The following is a 16,688-nucleotide window of genomic DNA, read 5'->3' as shown; positions in this document are numbered from 1 at the left end:
TGAGCCCCACATTGGGTGTAGAGATCATTAAAAAAAAATAAGTTAGGGGCGCCTGGGTGGCTCAGTTGGTTAAGCATCTGCCTTCGGCTCAGGTCATGATCCCAGGGTCCTGGAATCGAGCCCCACATCGGGCTCCCTGCTCAGCCGGGAGCCTGCTTCTCTCTCTGCTCCTCTCCCCACCTCGTGCTCTCTCTCTGTCTGTCTGAAATAAATAAGATCTTTAACAAACAAAAAAACCCCAAAAAAGTAAAAAAAAATTTAAAAATATATGGAAAATACAAAAATTTCAAGTACTTACGTCAATTAAATCTGAAAGATCATGAATATAATACTTGAAAACCGAGGCATTGGTTGCTTCAAGGGTTAGGAGATACTCATTCCGTGCCTTAATCGATTTTAGCTTATTTTCTGAATACTTTGCTTGTCTCTGGAAATGAAGATGATCCAGGTATTGAGAAAGACAACAAAGTCATTTAGTCAGAGAAACATACATGACTTTCTACTAATTCAAACAATGGATTCTACATATGCCAATGACCTTAGAAGTTCTCTGAGAAAAGTACATTATGAATCTGATTTAAGTAACTAAAAGTACCCAGCAATGTATTTGGGCTTCAGGCCCAACTGCAAGGAAACCTCTTTGTGAATATTCAAGTTCTCCACGCTGTGTATTGAGTACTTTGCATTCAACACTAAATAATGTCCAGCTGTTAGTCCATGATTTTTATGTTTCTTAAATGTTTTTCATTCCCGTGGGAGGAAATGCGTGTCATTTCACAATAATTTACAATGTGCGTCTATCAGTTATTCCATCAGTGTTCTTAGTATTGTCACCTGAAGTGAGGACAGAAAGGCTCTGTGATGTTTTTTACTTACTTTTTCTTTCATTTTTTCAATTTTCTTTACAGAGCTTCGCCGCTGATGTCTCTCTTCCAGTCTGATATGAAAGACCGGATCACCAGACCTTCCGATTTGCTTTTCTTCTTGTTTCTCAGCCTCTTTCAGCTTGCTCTCCGCACTGATGCTCTCTGCATGATACATATGGTATGTTTTCATCACCTGTGAAAATGTGACCCAAATTGTTACAAGATGCCTGTCTGTAGTGAATGGAAACCCTTATGTGAGGAATATGTTAAAAATATCACCTTCCAACTGGCAGGGGGAGAGCCAGATTGTTAGTCAAATAGATGAATTATGGACTATTGCTTCTATGTAAAGCAAAGAGAAATATGCAAATTCACCTGCCAGGAAGAGGCACTTAGGGGACAGGCTTTGATGAAAAAATGATTTAGAGTCTTATGCATGCTTTCAGTGCACTTGAAGATTTCCCTTAAGCTTAAAAGTGTTCTCTAAAATCTCTGCATTATTAATCTGCAGAATAAACCACTACTCATGGATAAATTTTACCCCAGTTTTGGAATTCTAAAAAAACTCCAAATTAGTACAGCTCTTACTAAAGAGTTTTTTTTTTCGCATAAAATCTACTGATCAAAATACAAGATGTAAATATTAAGGTTCATACATAGTTTCAGTTTAAAAAATTGTTTTTCTGAACACAAAGTAATATTTTATGTTCAATGGAGAAAACATGACACAAAAAAGAAAATAAAAAGCAAGCAGAGATAACCACTGTTAAGATTTTTGGTACAGCCATTTGGTCTTTTTCCTATGAAAACACACACACACACACACACACACACACACACACACTCTCTCTCTCTCTCTTCTTTATTTGAAAATGACACATATTTCTCCTTTTAAAAAATTTGTACCATACTATATTAACAATCTTTAATCTCCTCTCTCCTTTTTTCACTTAATATATCAGAACACTTTTCTATATCACTAAATAGTCTTCTAAAATATAATTTTAAGGGCTGAATAATATTTATATGACTGGGACATAGCTTGACTAATTTCCTATTGTTGAACATTTTAGGATATTTCAACTTTTTGCTTTATAAATGAAGCTGTGCTGAAACCCTTGATATACATCCTATCTTATTTCTTCTCTTAGAAATGCTACAATAAGTTGCATTTTAATATATTTAGGAACATATAGAAAATAAAATTTTGTAATGTATCCTTTCCATGTGTGCTGTAAACTTACATAAAGAATTCTCAATTTAAAAATTTTAAAAATTAAAAAATTTTAAATCCTTAAACATTTTGGTTATATTATTGTCACAGAAATATTTATGCACAAAATTATCACATTTCCTATGGCACATTTTTAACAATTTTATTTTATTTTTATTATTTTTTTAATTAAAAAATTTAAAAAATTTTATGGTACATTTTCAGAAGGAGAACTGCAGAGGTACACAATCTACACAAACCTTTCGAGGTTTTTGACACACACTGCCAATTTAACATTCTGCTATTTTGAAAAAAACTTGATCTATATAGTTATTTCCCAAAGCATTTAGAAAACATGGATGATATTTCAATAAACATTTTTTCAAATAATAAATAAGTATATTTACTCTTATAATATCTACCATATCTGTATATAGTCCCTGTGCTCGTAGATACAGAGTAATGGTCACAGATTTTAAAAGATTTTACCTGAAAATCACAGTTTTCCAATATAATTTCTTTCTTTTTTTTTAAAAGATTTTATTTATTTATTTGACAGAGAGAGACACAGCGAAAGAGGGAACACAAGCAGGAGGAGTGGGAGAGGGAGAAGCAGGCTTCCCGCTGAGCAGGGAGCCCGATGCGGGGCTCGATGCGGGGCTCGATCCCAGGACCCTGGGATCATGTCCCGAGCCGAAGGCAGATGCTTAACCTACTGAGCCACCCAGGTGCCCCTCTAATATAATTTCAATCTGCTTTTATAAGCAGAGTCAGACATCTGGGCCATTTCTAAACCTTGTTTATTTTAAGCACAATTATACTGCTTAAAAAGACAACATAGGTAGGGTATGACTCCAATTCAAGAGACATATTAAGGAACAATCCAGAACTTAGCATCCAGTCATCAGTAGTGGCACTTTCCCATAAATTATGTTAAACCCTCATCCACATAAAATGGATTTTATTTCATTTATAAATAATCCATAAATTATTCAGAGCCAATTTTATAACTGAAACGTAGTTGTTTAGAAGAGATTTAATGTAACATTTTGAAGTAAGGAACTTGATTTTTTTCACTTCAAAAGATGAGTTTTAAAATAGTTTGGGAACTGGAAGCATCACTGGAATGTATTTATTTAGGTTGAAGCATATGAAATTGCTGTTTTGGTAGGTTACACAAAAGGTAGAGAGTCAGCATGTTCTTAAGAATGGTTCAACTTAATACACATTCTCAAGGTGACTATTTGAGGTGTAAAACATGGGGTCAATGAAGAGCCTTTACTTATTTTCATAAAATCTGATGATGTCTTTCCTTCAAAATGTAAGCTAGCAAATCACATTAAAGGCATTGCTGAATAAGAACAAGGTAAGGGCGAAACTGCAAAGTCGCGGCAGCTTTTCCTGAGCTGTGTGTAATTGCAAAGTTATCTGTTTTTGGTAATTATCAAACCTGTCCAGAAGTTTGGTTGGCTACCGCAGTTCAAAAGAAAAATAAAATAGCATTAAGCAGCAGCTGGGCAGCTGGGGAATGAAAAGGGAGTCACCCTACAGCTGGGCAAACAGTGAGGTCAATGCATCTACTACACACCTTGCATTTCTAGGCTTGGCTCTGTTTGTACACCCTGCCTGAAGCAAACCCACATACCATTTGGGTCCTGGTTCCAGTTACATCTTTAAAAAAAGAGGGTGGAAAAAAACCCAACAAAAGAGTAAGTCTCTCTCTCTCTCTCTCTCAGCTGTCTATATTCTTCTTGCTAATAGCCAAAGGAAGAAACGAGAACATGTGACTCCCATCATAGAGAGATGAAAAGGCATCCCAGACAGCCCTGGGTATCTGAGAATTCTTTTCTTTTAAATACACCCTGAAGAGAAGACTTGAACTCTTGCTTTATTTAGATGCTGAGGACCTGTGTAAGCAAGTAATCTGCACAAACTCAGCCTTATGAACTAAGGATACTGAGCTGGCTGCCAACATGGGTTTCTTATAAACTAGTCTAGGTTAAAAGGAAAACATTCTTGACCTAACATTAGCAAGAAAAGGGTGTAAATATCCCATCATAATGTGGTTCAGCACGATAGCTGAGGATTTTCTACCCAGTTCAATGGTAATTTCCAGAAGGAAATTTCTTTGTTCAGTTTTCCAATGTGACTAAGGGTTTCCACTATTTTCTAAAATGTTAACAATGACAATGAATGAATTTTAAAAGTTGAGGAGAAAAACACTAAAAGCTTTTTGAGAACTCTAATTGCAGATAATGAATGCAAGAACAAACTACATTATTTAAAACGTAAGCTGTTGACAGAAGTTAAATGTGTTTTGTATTTAAAATAAAATAACAGACAGTTTTCTCTTTTTCAAAGAAGTATAAGAAAGCTTTTATTTTTTTAAAGGTGAATTTTGAATACATACTGCAAAGAAAATAATAACTTCTCCATCAGCTTAATGCAAACACAAGCATTTGCATACCAAATGACATGATAGGCATATATCCATTTAAATGTACTCCAATAACATATTTTCCTATTTGAATTCTTCTCTACTAAAACCTCATGCATAATTCTCCATTGAACACACTCAATTTATCTTTCCTACTCCATCTTTTCTTAACTGCAGAAGAATATAGCGAAATAGATTTCTTTGCAATTGTGAAATCCTATGCAAAAACTTTTGCACAGAAGTTAATACTTTTTCCTTACTGACAGACCCACATAATGTATCTGACACTACTCTTGTACTTTAAATCAAAATAATTAAAATATCTATAGTAAATTTGAATATTTAGTGTCACGAAACCATTATGTATCTGAAAACTGTCCACATATTTGAAGAAGATCAGTGTATTAAGGCTATACATTTTACTTTTTTAATGTTTTTTTAATATTTTATTTATTTATTTTTTATTACTTTTATTTTATTATGTTAGTCACCAACATTTTACTTTCTGACTACTGGCACAGAAGTTAGAAGGCATGATTCTAAGAATGGGTCTAGCAGTTACCAGGTGTGGGGAATTTATTTTACACTTCTGCTCACCTTACAAGGTCATTGTGGACATTCAATTGTGCATCCCTAGGTGTGTGTGCATGTAACAAACTTTACTGAGTACTTACAATATGTGTCTGAGTGTGTGTGTATATATATATAATGTATACCATCAATATATATGTGTAATATGTATATATTTAGCTAAAGAAGCATTATATAATGTTTACTATGTGCCAGACACCATTCTAAGCATTTTACAAATAATAGCTTATTTAGTCCTTCTAAAAAACTCTTATGGGGTACGTACCTTTATTCTTCCTATTATACGGATGTGACAAGAAGGGCCTTGAGAGGTGAACTAACTTGCCCAAGGTCACATAGCTGGTAACTGGCAGAACAACGGTTGAAACCTGGGCAGTATGGTTCCAGATTGGGTGTTTTAGACTGCTATGCTATAACCTTTGGAAACTCTAAAGCACTATACAAATGGAAGGCCTCTTTACCTGGGGGATATTAGCTACTCTTGGTTATATCTAGGAATAGAGGGAAAGAGGGCTGAGAGATACTTATTCACTCACCATTTGCTTGGTATTTACCATCCATAAGGCAATGATGGGTGTAAAAATAGGGACTTGGTTTCCTACTTCTAAGAGCTTAAATTTTGGGAGATTAAAAAATGGGCCTTGGAGAGTCTGATGGACACAGATGAAGGGAGAGGACATTCAAGTTGGAGGAATAGTACCAGCAAAGGTATTTGGAGTAGGGGGAACACACAGGTATGGTGGGCATGCATAGACAACGACTTCAAGAAGGGGCTCCAGGGAAGGGCTTGACCAGTGGACGGTTGGGTAACTGGGCTGGAGGATAAGACTGCAGAAGTTGTCATGGGCCAGATCAGGAGAGCCTTGAAACCTCAACCAGAAAGTTTTAAAAAATATATTCTATAGGGGTTCATGAATCCACAGAGGTGTAAACGGTATGGTCAAAGCAGTATCTTAGCAGCAATTTGATGAAGATATGCAGGAGGATTTGGGGTGTGAAGTAACCTCATTTAGCATAAAACAGGAGGGAAGGGAAAGAAAGAGAATCCAGGATAACAGTCAACAGGGCATTTTCCCTGTTCTTACTCTGTCTGACCTTTTCTTAGACTTGACACATCTCCTTCCACCATGGAGTTCAGCATCCTCCCGGTCTGGTCCTAACACTGGCCCAGATAGCACTTTGTGCACTACTCTAAGTCAATCACTTGACGCTCCCTCCTCAGAATGTGTGCTTTCCAGCCTCTGTGGCCTTCTCCCAAGCCAAGCCCACTGCCTGCGACGTCCTCCCCGGGCACCTTGTCCTAACATTTTGACTCATCCTTCAAGGCAAGTTCAGATTTCACCTACTGCTAAGTGTTCCCTGGCTCCCCAACCAGAGCTATTGTGTTCTTCCAACTGCGGAGATCTTCTCGTTGACAGTACTCCAGACTCTCTGCACGTGTCATAGACACCTGTGTACCATCCAGTATCATGGACTGTCCTTAAGTTCAGCTAGGGCACCAGCAGGGTCTTGTGTACCCTTTGGATTTTTTTTTTTTTAAGATTTTATTTATTTATTTGACAGAGGGATAGAGAGCACAAGTAGGCAGAGTGGCAGGCAGAGGGAGAGGGAGAAGCAGGCTCTCTGCTGAGCAGGGAGTTGGATGTGGGGCTCAATCCCAGGACCCCAGGATCATGACCTGAGCCGAAGGCAAACGCTTAACCGACTGAGCCACCCAGGCGCCCCTACCCTTTGGATTCTTGATACTGCCTTTAACAGTGGGAGTAAAATAGGCATTTGGTGAGAAACAAATGAAGGGCAGGAGGACATTTTACAGTCAGTTTGTCCATTCATATAGTCATTTAACTAATATTTACTAAATACCTAGTACGTGCCTGGCATTATTCTTCTCCCTCCCCAGCATCCAAAATAGCATTGCCAATAAAATACCTGGGATTGGACTAATGAGATGATAAATAGCTCTAAATCACCGTAAGATACAGTTAGCATTGGAGTTCATGGCCCCTGAAAAAAGAAAGGTGTGGAGGCTGGGCTGAGAGGAAATGAAAAGCAGTATGTAATGACAATATTTCCTAATTCCATACATAGCCTGCTGGTTTACTAACTCCATCAATCACTAAAAGCTCTTCTGAGAAACTACATTTTTGGGGTTTCCTTAATTGTCAGCATGCTAAGATAAAGATCTCTTTTCTACAGTCAGTACATGACAAGGCTCGAATTATAACTAAGTTTCTGCAAGTGCCAGACTACCACCAAGTTAAGGCCACAGCCTTGAAAGCCCATTCCTGTTGTTTCCCAACAAGTTCTTGGGTTCCCCGGGAAAGCAGGGCCCCCGGGCCACCCTACGCTGAGCCCCAGGGGCTGTGTTGCAAGGAACCTGGCCCCTCCAGGGGCTGCACAGCCTCAGTCCAGGTTATGGACTCTGCTTGGCCGTGCTGTGTCTCCGAGGGCTTATTTTATTATTATTATTTTTAAAGATTTTATTTATTTATTTGAGAGACAGAGAGAGCACAAGCAGGCGGGGAGTGGCAGAGGGAGAAGCAGGCTCCCCACCAAGCAGGCAGCCTGACGCAGGGCTCGATCCCAGCACTCGGATCATGACCTGAGCCGAAGGCAGACGCTTAACTGACTGAGCCACCCAGGCGCCCTTCCAAAGGCTTATTTTGGACAGGGGCAGCAGGTGGGAAGTATCTGTCAGAGAACACTCATTACCACTGCATGCCAGGATCCTTCCACCTGTAATCTCGAGCCTTCTTGCTCTGTGGGATACTAAGCCAACCCTGTTGATGAATAGTCTCCGGAGCCAGGCAGAACCGGATTTGAGTTCCTGTGCTACCACTTACTAGCCAGCAAGCTTCTTAACTTTTCTGGGCCCTAGTTCCTCTGAGATAAAATGGGAATTAAATGAGAGAATGCATAGAAGCACATAACAGAATGGATAGTTTTGATTCTTGACAGTTCCTAAAGTCTGATGTAGAAATAAGTGTGTGGGCTCTGGAGCCAGATTACCTGGCTTCATATTAGGCTCTAAGCTAAGAGGTATAGGCCACTGTTGTTTATTCTCATTCGTGGCATTAGGGCTGGAAAAGTTGCTGATCCCTGAGGTACTGAGTGGTCTGTAGGACAGACACGATGATGAACTCCCATAAATCCATCTCCTCTTCCTAGGCTGATATGGCTCTCCACAGGTCAATGAAAGCAGAATTTACAAAATTCCATTATATATGCAAAATAACATAGGGAGAACTCAACTTTGAGAGAGTATACTGGTGGTTAGAGCTTAGACTCACAGAATAGACTGCTTGGGTTCAAGTCCTACTTCTGCACTTACTGTGTAATCTTGGGCAAGCAACTTCACCTTTCTGTGCCTTGGTTTCCTCACTGTAAAACCAGCATAACATTCTTACTCATGGCATGCATAGGGTAGTTAGAAGGACTAAAGGTGTCCACACGTGTAAAGAGCACAAAAAGCCTGACATATAATAAGTGTACAGTAAATATCAGTTACTGATATTTGAAAAAAATGATCATAAAACATTTTTTAAAAATTTATTTTTGAGGGAGAGAGAAAGAGAGAGCTTGTGCGTGTGTGTGGGGGAGGGACAGAGGGAGAGGGAGAGAGAGAATCTCAAGCAGACTCAACACTGAGCACAGAGCCTGACTCGGGGCTCAATCCCAGGACCCTGAGATCATGACCTGAGCCAAAACCAAGAGTTGGATGCTTAACTGGACACTTAGCTGACTGAGCCATCCAGGCACCCCTATCACAACACATTTTATTTTATTTTAAGATTTTATTTATTTATTTGACAAACAGAGCGAGAGAGCACAAGGAGGGGGAACAGTATAGGGGGAGGGAGAAGCAGGCTCCCCGCCAAGCAGGGAGCCCGATGTGGGGCTCGATCCCAGGATCCTGGGATCATGACCTGAGCTGAAGGCAGACGCTTAGCCATCTGAGCCACACAGGCGCCCCTAAGATTTTATTTTTAAGTAATCTCTACACCCAATGTGGGGCTCAAACTTACAGCCCCAAGATCAAGAGTCTCATGCTTTACCAACTGAGCCAGCCAGGCATCCCAAGATTATTATTATTTTTTTAAAGATTTTATTTATTCACTTGAGACACAGAGATACAGAGAGGGAGAGAGAGAGCATTAGCAGGGAGAGAGGCAGAGGGAGAGGGAGAAGCAGGCTCCCCGCTGAGCCAGGAGCCTGATGTGGGGCTCGATCCCAGGACCCTGGGATCATGACCTGAGCCGAAGGCAGACGTTTAACCATCTGAGCCAGCCAGGCTCCCCAAGATTATCATTTCTAATAGAGGTAAAGGGAAGGAAATTGGTGATATTTCCATTTATGCCATTTATGTATACGTTAAGAATTTTAGCAAAGCTCTTTAGAATGAGCAAATAGATCAAGATGGACAATTAAATAGCATGAGATGCTGTCTTTACAGCTAGTTTATCAAGGAAAACTTGAGGTATGTTGTGGCTCCACTGAAATGAAATCAGCACAACAGTCTGAATTTATCATCAAATTATATTTATAATTCAAACAAATGCTTTGAACAAAAGGCATTGTCTGAGACTCTGGACCTCGCTGCCTAGGGCCTGCCAACCAACCAAAAGACAGGGCAACAGAAACGCAGAGAATAAACACAAGGGAAAATAGAGAAGACATATATGCAACGGGAAGAAATATGGCTAAAGAAAATTTAAAAAATAATTATATTACGTTTAGTGTAATGTTAAAGATTTTGCTTCAGGAGTAATTATAAAGGGCACTATTTCAATGGAAAGAGCTTAGGTCTATGAAATCCAATAAACCTGGATTTTGATCCTCGCTTTGCTGGCCGTAACCTCAGCCTTTCCGACCCTCAGTATGAGTCTTATCTATTAGAGATGACAATATGAGGTCTCCCTACATAACCAAAATTAGGGGGACAACCAAACTGTGCCTCTCAAAACACCTTGAAAAGTACGGAATGAAAGAAAAAGTACAAACCAGAGAGAGGCCAAATTGGAAGAAAAAACTGATCATGTAACTAGAAGTCTTCTTTCTAAGAGGATTTTAATTAATATCCTGCTAAAAGGAGAAGAGTTGATGAAGCTCAGAGGAAATAATATAGGATGGCATTGAGCAGTCTATAGGAAAATAGAATCCATGCCATCATTAATGTTTTTGTTTTCTGTTGTAAATTGACTGTTTTCTTCTCCAGCTTCAAGAGCCTGTGTTAGGGGAAGGAGCATTCGAGTCTCAGATATCCAAGGGTGTGAGCCCTCAATCCACCATGCCCCACCCATTTGACCTGGGGGCAAGACTACTCATCTCTGAGAGCCCGCTTTCTCACCTATAAGGGGGCGGGGGTGGTTGGACCACATGATCCCCCAGGCCTTCTCCAACTCTAAAATTCTGTGAGTCCATGATTTCAGATACTAATCTTGCAACAACTAAATACCATAAGAATTTATGATTTGAGTGTGTGTGTGTGTGTGTGTAAAATACTTCTCAGTGGCTAAAGGGATTGATTTTTTTCAGTGTCAGGGTAAATGGCAGATAAATTTTAACCGAAAGGAAAAGCCAGTGTAACAACAAATTATACTAATTATCTCCTGCTTTCGTTGACTTGAGGCAGCAAGTAGTACATCATGCTACGCTGAGAATGTAGGATTCCTCCTACAATCCTCCATGGGCTCTGAGGCCATAACTCATCTGCTCTGTTGCACAGAAAATATCTAGAAATGAACAATGCCTGGATAGTCTGTCTAACACACCGTTATACTGATGAACCTTATTCCAGGATATCTATCACTCTAGTGACTTTAATTAGCTCCCAAGCTGATTAGTGATCAATCATCAAGTGCTCATCAAGGAGGAAAACCCAAGAACTCTTTGGTGGGTGCGGGGGTGATACACAGATTTGCCACATGCTTTTATTTTTTATTGTAATATTTGAGTTAAAACAGGGCATTAGTCATCTTTTTCAAAATGCTAAATTTAACAACTTTAAAGTGGCAATATAAATTACAATTAGTTTAACAAGATTTTGCTACTTTAATAAAAATTTTTAATAAAAAATGACTAATTTATCCTAAAGAAGATAAATTATTTTATGTTTTATTAAAAAGAAAATGTTTCTATCTGTAACAAGAGTGAACCGTACTTATTAATCTCAATCTGTCCTGGCTCTATTTAGAACACTCACTACAGGCGGTTTCTAATTTAAGTCTCTGAGTCATAGTTAGGGGTTATTGGTTTTGTTTATGAACTCTCGATAAACATTCATATTCAGCAAACATTTCTTGAGCCCCCTACTATGTACCACAAATAGGCCTTGTCCTACTTGATTCCATTACATTCTATTACTAGAAATCCAATAACATTTTATTCTTTATTGATTGATACCAGTTCATTAGTGCCTAAGAGTAATTTTTCATGAGAGCAATTAATGTGGTATAATATCTTTCCACTTCACAATTTTTAAAAAAAATTATTTATTTATTTATTTGAGAGAGAATGAGAGAGAGAGTGAGCACACGAGAGGGGGGAGAGTCAGAGGGAGGAGACTCCCCGCCGAGCAGGGAGCCCGAAGCAGGACGCGATCCTGGGAATCCAGGTGCCCTATCAGAGATTTCTAACATGAATTAAATGTCACTGTCACCAAAAATCCTGGTTTTGTGAAGGATAGTTTCCTTGTCTCTCAAGTACTTCATGTGGTGGAAAGGGCAGAGGATTTTTTACAAAGTCCAATGTACTACTCCCTTCATTTTTACATCAGTGATTTGCTAATGCTCTGGCAATGTTCAAGCACATGGAGTTCCCTGCACAGGCAATGTGGTTTGACACATCTGTGCTTTCCCTCATGTACTAATTGCTTTTTGGAACACCCTTCCCACCCTTCTTTTATCACTAAAATCAGGTGTCATGGGCTCTAGGAGTCTCCCAGGTGACTCTGGGCTTTGCACAGAGCTGTGGAGACCTGTCTCTTTACCTAGCCCAGTATCTAACACCAAAAATGGAAATATCTCACTAGTCTAGTTCACCGGTGACAGGGCTGTGTGCTTGTCATCAATGCATTTCCAGGACCTATATATTTGTTGAAAGGCCCCTCCCAGCCACTGGGTGTGCATTACTTGGATGCAGTAGAGATAATCCTATAACAACTCTACAGTAGAGGCAACAGTGCTTTTAGCGCTTTCCATTTAACTGACTTAGAAACAGGGAATAGACTCTGAAATTTGGGACAAATGCCGAATAACTGCATTCCATAAATCCTAGGACATTACAGATCACAGGCCTCCTCCACATACTTGCTGGGCAACCATACTCCGAAGATGGAGAGCAGGGTCTTAAAAGACAGCCCGTTTCATTTCTCACCAGCTCTAATAGTTAAACTCAGGCGCCAGCTACCTGGGATCAAATCTATGTTTTGCCTTTTAGAATGTTTCCTCACCTCTAATTGGGAATAAGAATAGTACCTGTAAAGCTGTTGTGGAGATAAAATGAATGAATACGTGTCAAGCACTTGCAGGGGTAACAGACACACAGTGAATGCTTAATGGATGCTATTATAATAAATGAAACACCCTTCTTTCACATCCTTTAAGCCCACAATGGCCTCAGCCCCACTGAGGCTGACTTGTTTATTTTCACACCTGAAAGGCTGAGAGCAGAGGGATGGTCTTTGTTTTATGCATCAAAGGAACAGAGTGGCAGAGAGACTTAATCCTTGCCCAACAAGTCAAGAGAGAAAAATCAGTGATAGAGAAGGTCATTCAGAAAGCCCTTGTTTCAAAAGGGGTTTTGAGCCAGTCTTCAGAGGCACTGAAATACAAGTTTAATCTACTGAAAAAAATACCCAAGAGCTGCCACCTGGAATACTTATTAACCAGGGCCACCCTGAACACAGTGGCAGAGTGACAATGGGAAAGGTTAAAGTAGTTGGCAATGTTGAGGGAGAAAGTATATGTAAAATGAAAAGCCAAAGAATTTACTAGAATTTCAAAAGTCTCCTGCAATATTAAATACTTAACTCTTTTCAGGAAAATGCTTCACATGCCTCCAACATTGAAAGAGGACATTAGCTGCTTCCCTTTTGACCACACACTTGCTAGCGGGGTTCTTCCTGGCTAGCCTCTTGGCTCAGGTGTAAGACCTAAGGGCAAAGCCTTCCCTGACGGGAAGCAAAACTACCCCTTCACGGATAAGGGCTGTCTTGAACCAGCAATACCCCACCTGTTGATTGACTCCAAGGCAGTGATGGATTTGACCTTCACTGCCCACCTGCACGTACCCACCCACCTTTGCCCCACATTCTCCTGGTAGAAACCTGGAAGTATTTTTGGCACTTTGGAGCCAGTCCTTGAGACGCTAGTTACTGCCTTCCTGGTTCTGGCCTCACTGCAATAAATTCCTTTCCTGTTTTACCACCATTCATTTCTCTGCCTTTGGATTGTGTCAGTGGTGAGTGGCTGAACCGGGTCTGTTTGGGACCCCTGGAGCCAGGGGCTCTTGCACCCCTGTGGGCCGGCTACCGCATTCCGTGTGTACGTTAGACATTTAAGTTACAAGGTTCAGTACAGGAAATACTTATTTATTTATTTATTTTTAAAGTGAAAAAAAATTTTTTTTAAAGATTTTATTTATTTGAGAGAGAGAGAAAGATAGCGAGAGAGGGAACACAAGCAGGGGGAGTGGGAGAAGGAGAAGCAAACTCCCCACTGAGCAGGGAGCCCGATGCGGGACTCGATCCCAGGACCCTGGGATCATGACCTGAGCCAAAGGGAGACGCTTAACGACTGAGCCACCCAGGCGCCCTAGTACAGGAAATATTTAAACTGAGGACACAAGACACTTGGAATCATAAAATGAAAGCCCTACAATGCTTAGAATTGCAGTATCAACTACAATGGGGAAAAACTGGTATTAGAATCCTTTTCTTTCAATGAAAAATGGTTTGGAATTTGAAACATATCCTGTGCCTCAAATCTAATTCATCTCATTCCATTTATTTAAAAAAATAAAAGGGTGAGGGGAACAGAGAAGGAAGGCGAAAGGCCTTAATCTGTGCAAAGAAGCTTTCTGAGTTTTCGAAGGCTTTTGACAAGATGTCTAACCATTTTTTTTTTTAAAGATTTTTTTTCTTTATTTGGCAGAGAGGGAGCACAAGCAGGGGGAGTGGCAGGCAGAGGGAGAAGCAGACTCCCCGACGAGCGGGAAGTCTAATGTGGGGCTCGATCCTAGAACCACCCCGCCCCACACACACACCATGACCTGAGCCAAAGGCAGACGCTTAACTGACTGAGCCACGCAGGCGCCCTAAATGTCTAACCATTTTTTGCTGCCCTATGTTCACGACAATTTCATTTTGGTACTCGAAATCCTTCAACTCCTGACTTGTCCTTTCTCTCTAGATACGGGTCCAGAAGGAAATTCTATGAATATGCCTCGAGTTCTTCCAAATTATATGCACTGGCTCACATTGCTCCTTTTGCCTCCAAAACCTTCCCCGCCCCCTCTCCCCCTCTCCTATTACTGAAATCCTGTCCATTTTTACCTTTTCCTCTCAGAACTTTTCTTAGTCCTCAATGTGTCTCAAATTCTCTTTGGATCTCCAAACCCTCTGCCTGAACCTCTGTTGGTACATAATGTTGGTACATAATAACCTTAGGTTATAACTGCCAGTAAAAAAGAGATTACAGTGTGTGCCTGGTCTGAGACTTCCTAGCTTTGTGACCTTCAGCAATATATCAACCTCTCCTGTGCCTCACCTACCCGTTGAGGGCTGTTGGGGGAATTTAAAAAGCTAATTAATGTAAAGTGCTTAGAATGGTACCTGACAAAAGTTAGCTGTTACTATGTTCTGGTTGAGCTTTAATCTTCTAGATTGGGAAGCCTGACCGGGAACTCTCACTTGAAGCAGCCCCCATAGGAAACTATTTACTAATCTGAATCAAAATAAAACCTGGGTTTCAGGTCCAACCTGGGACTTCAGTTAATCACTTAATCTGAGTCTCTGTAATATTCTCCTTAAATGAGGTTAATTTGATTATTTCTAAAGGGCCATTCAGCGCTTAAAATTCTACAGTCTACAATTCTACAATCAGCCTACAGTAGGATGAAATTCAGATAATCATGTGAGTCACAAAATCATGTATTAAGATATGCTGAAATGGATACAAGTGATTTAGATCTTGATTTCTGCCACATGATTTGTACATTTTCACTGGTGAACATTTCTGGTCCACTTGGAGACAATAAATCCAAGCAAAATGCCCCTAATTTATTCTATGTATATGTATGTTGTCTCTATACCTTTGGGTTTGATAAGCAATGATAAACAAAGCTAAATACTTTACCCAATAAAAACAAAACATTCTGATTAAGTGTAAAGCACTAAAGCACTGTAATTACTTAAAAGTCATAATACTGTATTTTAGAATGTAACAGGATAAAATACTCTTTGAGAAGAATTCTTGGTATGACACATTATTTAGAAATTTTTTGTTTTTCCTGAACTATACTTTCTAACATTTTCTTTCATTTCTAAGCCAAATAATTTTTTTTCCAGTTCATACTGCTCACTTCTTTTAGAAGACAGTCTTACTTGTAGTTCATAAGCACCAACCATAACTAAATTTCAAATCTCAGAGAGAAAATGAAGATTCCAAGCAGGCACTTGGGATCATCTGGCTTCATTAATTAGCAGGGTGTCCTAAAAGGCATCTGTGTATAAAGTTCTTATCAAACAGCTGTCCTCAGAGATTCACACAATGGAAAAAATTTTATTAACCCAAACATTTTGGGCGGAAAATGAAGCCAAGCTAAATTAGCTAACTTAATCTCCAAAGTCAGTCTGTGTCAACCCCAAGAGTAGAATTCAGAAGTTGGCAGAGTCATCTGATCCCAACACCTCTCTCTCTCTCTTTCCATTGAAGTGTCTAGTTATAATATGCCAGAAGGATATAATGTGAACACTTTGTCAGCCCAAGATCTCTAAATAGATCGCTTTTTAAAAAAGTTTTCCAGGTGGCATCATGGAGAATGTGGTATTCCCAAGAGGTTTTCAATTTTGGAGCTTTTTACATATCTTTTCTACCTTATTTCTCTTTGCTCAGTGTTTTGTTCTGAGACGAGACCTTTTTGTAGTCCATCTCAAAGGAATGAATTTTCATTTTCACTACAAAGATATATATTTCAAATACTTAAAATGCCCTCAAGCTAAAATAAATACTTAGCCAAAAAAATAAATAAATAAAAACCCTCTTTGAGGCTCAGAGAAAAATCTTCTGATATGGGGTGGTGAGTATCTTGGGCTCTTTCGGAATGACTTTCCAACCTTGCCTTGGGCATGTTTCTTTGTTATAGAAGAATGCATTAGCTCCTGGTTCGTGGGAGGCTCACAAGCCAGCCAAGAAAGCTTTCCTCAGCAGTCCTCTGAGGTGGAGTCTTCAAGGAAGGGCTTGAAATAATAAACAGTGTCTTCCCTCTCATCCCTTCTAAAAAATAATTAGCTTTTTATTTTAACATTTTGAAGAGATAAGTGGTTCAAAGATGTGTAAAGGCCAGGGTGGATATCTGTGTG

The 16,688-nt window shown here is 39.6% G+C and overlaps 1 protein-coding gene and 1 long non-coding RNA gene across 13 annotated transcripts in view; one reads left to right on the top strand and one right to left on the bottom strand.

The window, feature by feature from the left end:
- Positions 1-16,688, bottom strand: part of SRGAP1 (SLIT-ROBO Rho GTPase activating protein 1) — a 265,812-nt gene that overhangs the window by 83,844 nt on the left and 165,280 nt on the right. For 5 of the 6 annotated variants that reach the window (XM_036070972.2, XM_036070971.2, XM_036070968.2 and 2 more), the window contains exons 5-6: positions 877-1,059; positions 299-427 (exon numbers count right to left, since the gene is read on the bottom strand). In XM_036070972.2, the coding sequence (XP_035926865.1) occupies positions 299-427; positions 877-1,059 (312 nt within the window). The remainder of the gene's footprint in view (positions 1-298; positions 428-876; positions 1,060-16,688) is intronic. The other variant, XM_078076218.1, reaches the window with a different exon arrangement.
- LOC118522138 (uncharacterized) overlaps positions 1-16,688 on the top strand; it is a 52,458-nt gene that overhangs the window by 34,213 nt on the left and 1,557 nt on the right. For 5 of the 7 annotated variants that reach the window (XR_013449252.1, XR_013449251.1, XR_013449250.1 and 2 more), the window contains one exon: positions 909-974. This is a non-coding gene — a long non-coding RNA (uncharacterized LOC118522138). Of the gene's footprint in view, positions 1-908; positions 1,045-14,517; positions 15,577-16,688 lie in introns of those variants that run through there. The other 2 variants (XR_013449253.1, XR_013449254.1) reach the window with 2 other exon arrangements.

This window comes from Halichoerus grypus, chromosome 6 (genome assembly GCF_964656455.1).
Source record: "Halichoerus grypus chromosome 6, mHalGry1.hap1.1, whole genome shotgun sequence".
In the NCBI taxonomy this organism is placed as follows: domain Eukaryota; kingdom Metazoa; phylum Chordata; class Mammalia; order Carnivora; family Phocidae; genus Halichoerus; species Halichoerus grypus.
Note: the sequence above shows the minus strand (reverse complement) of the source record. Positions and strands in the feature narration are given on the sequence as shown.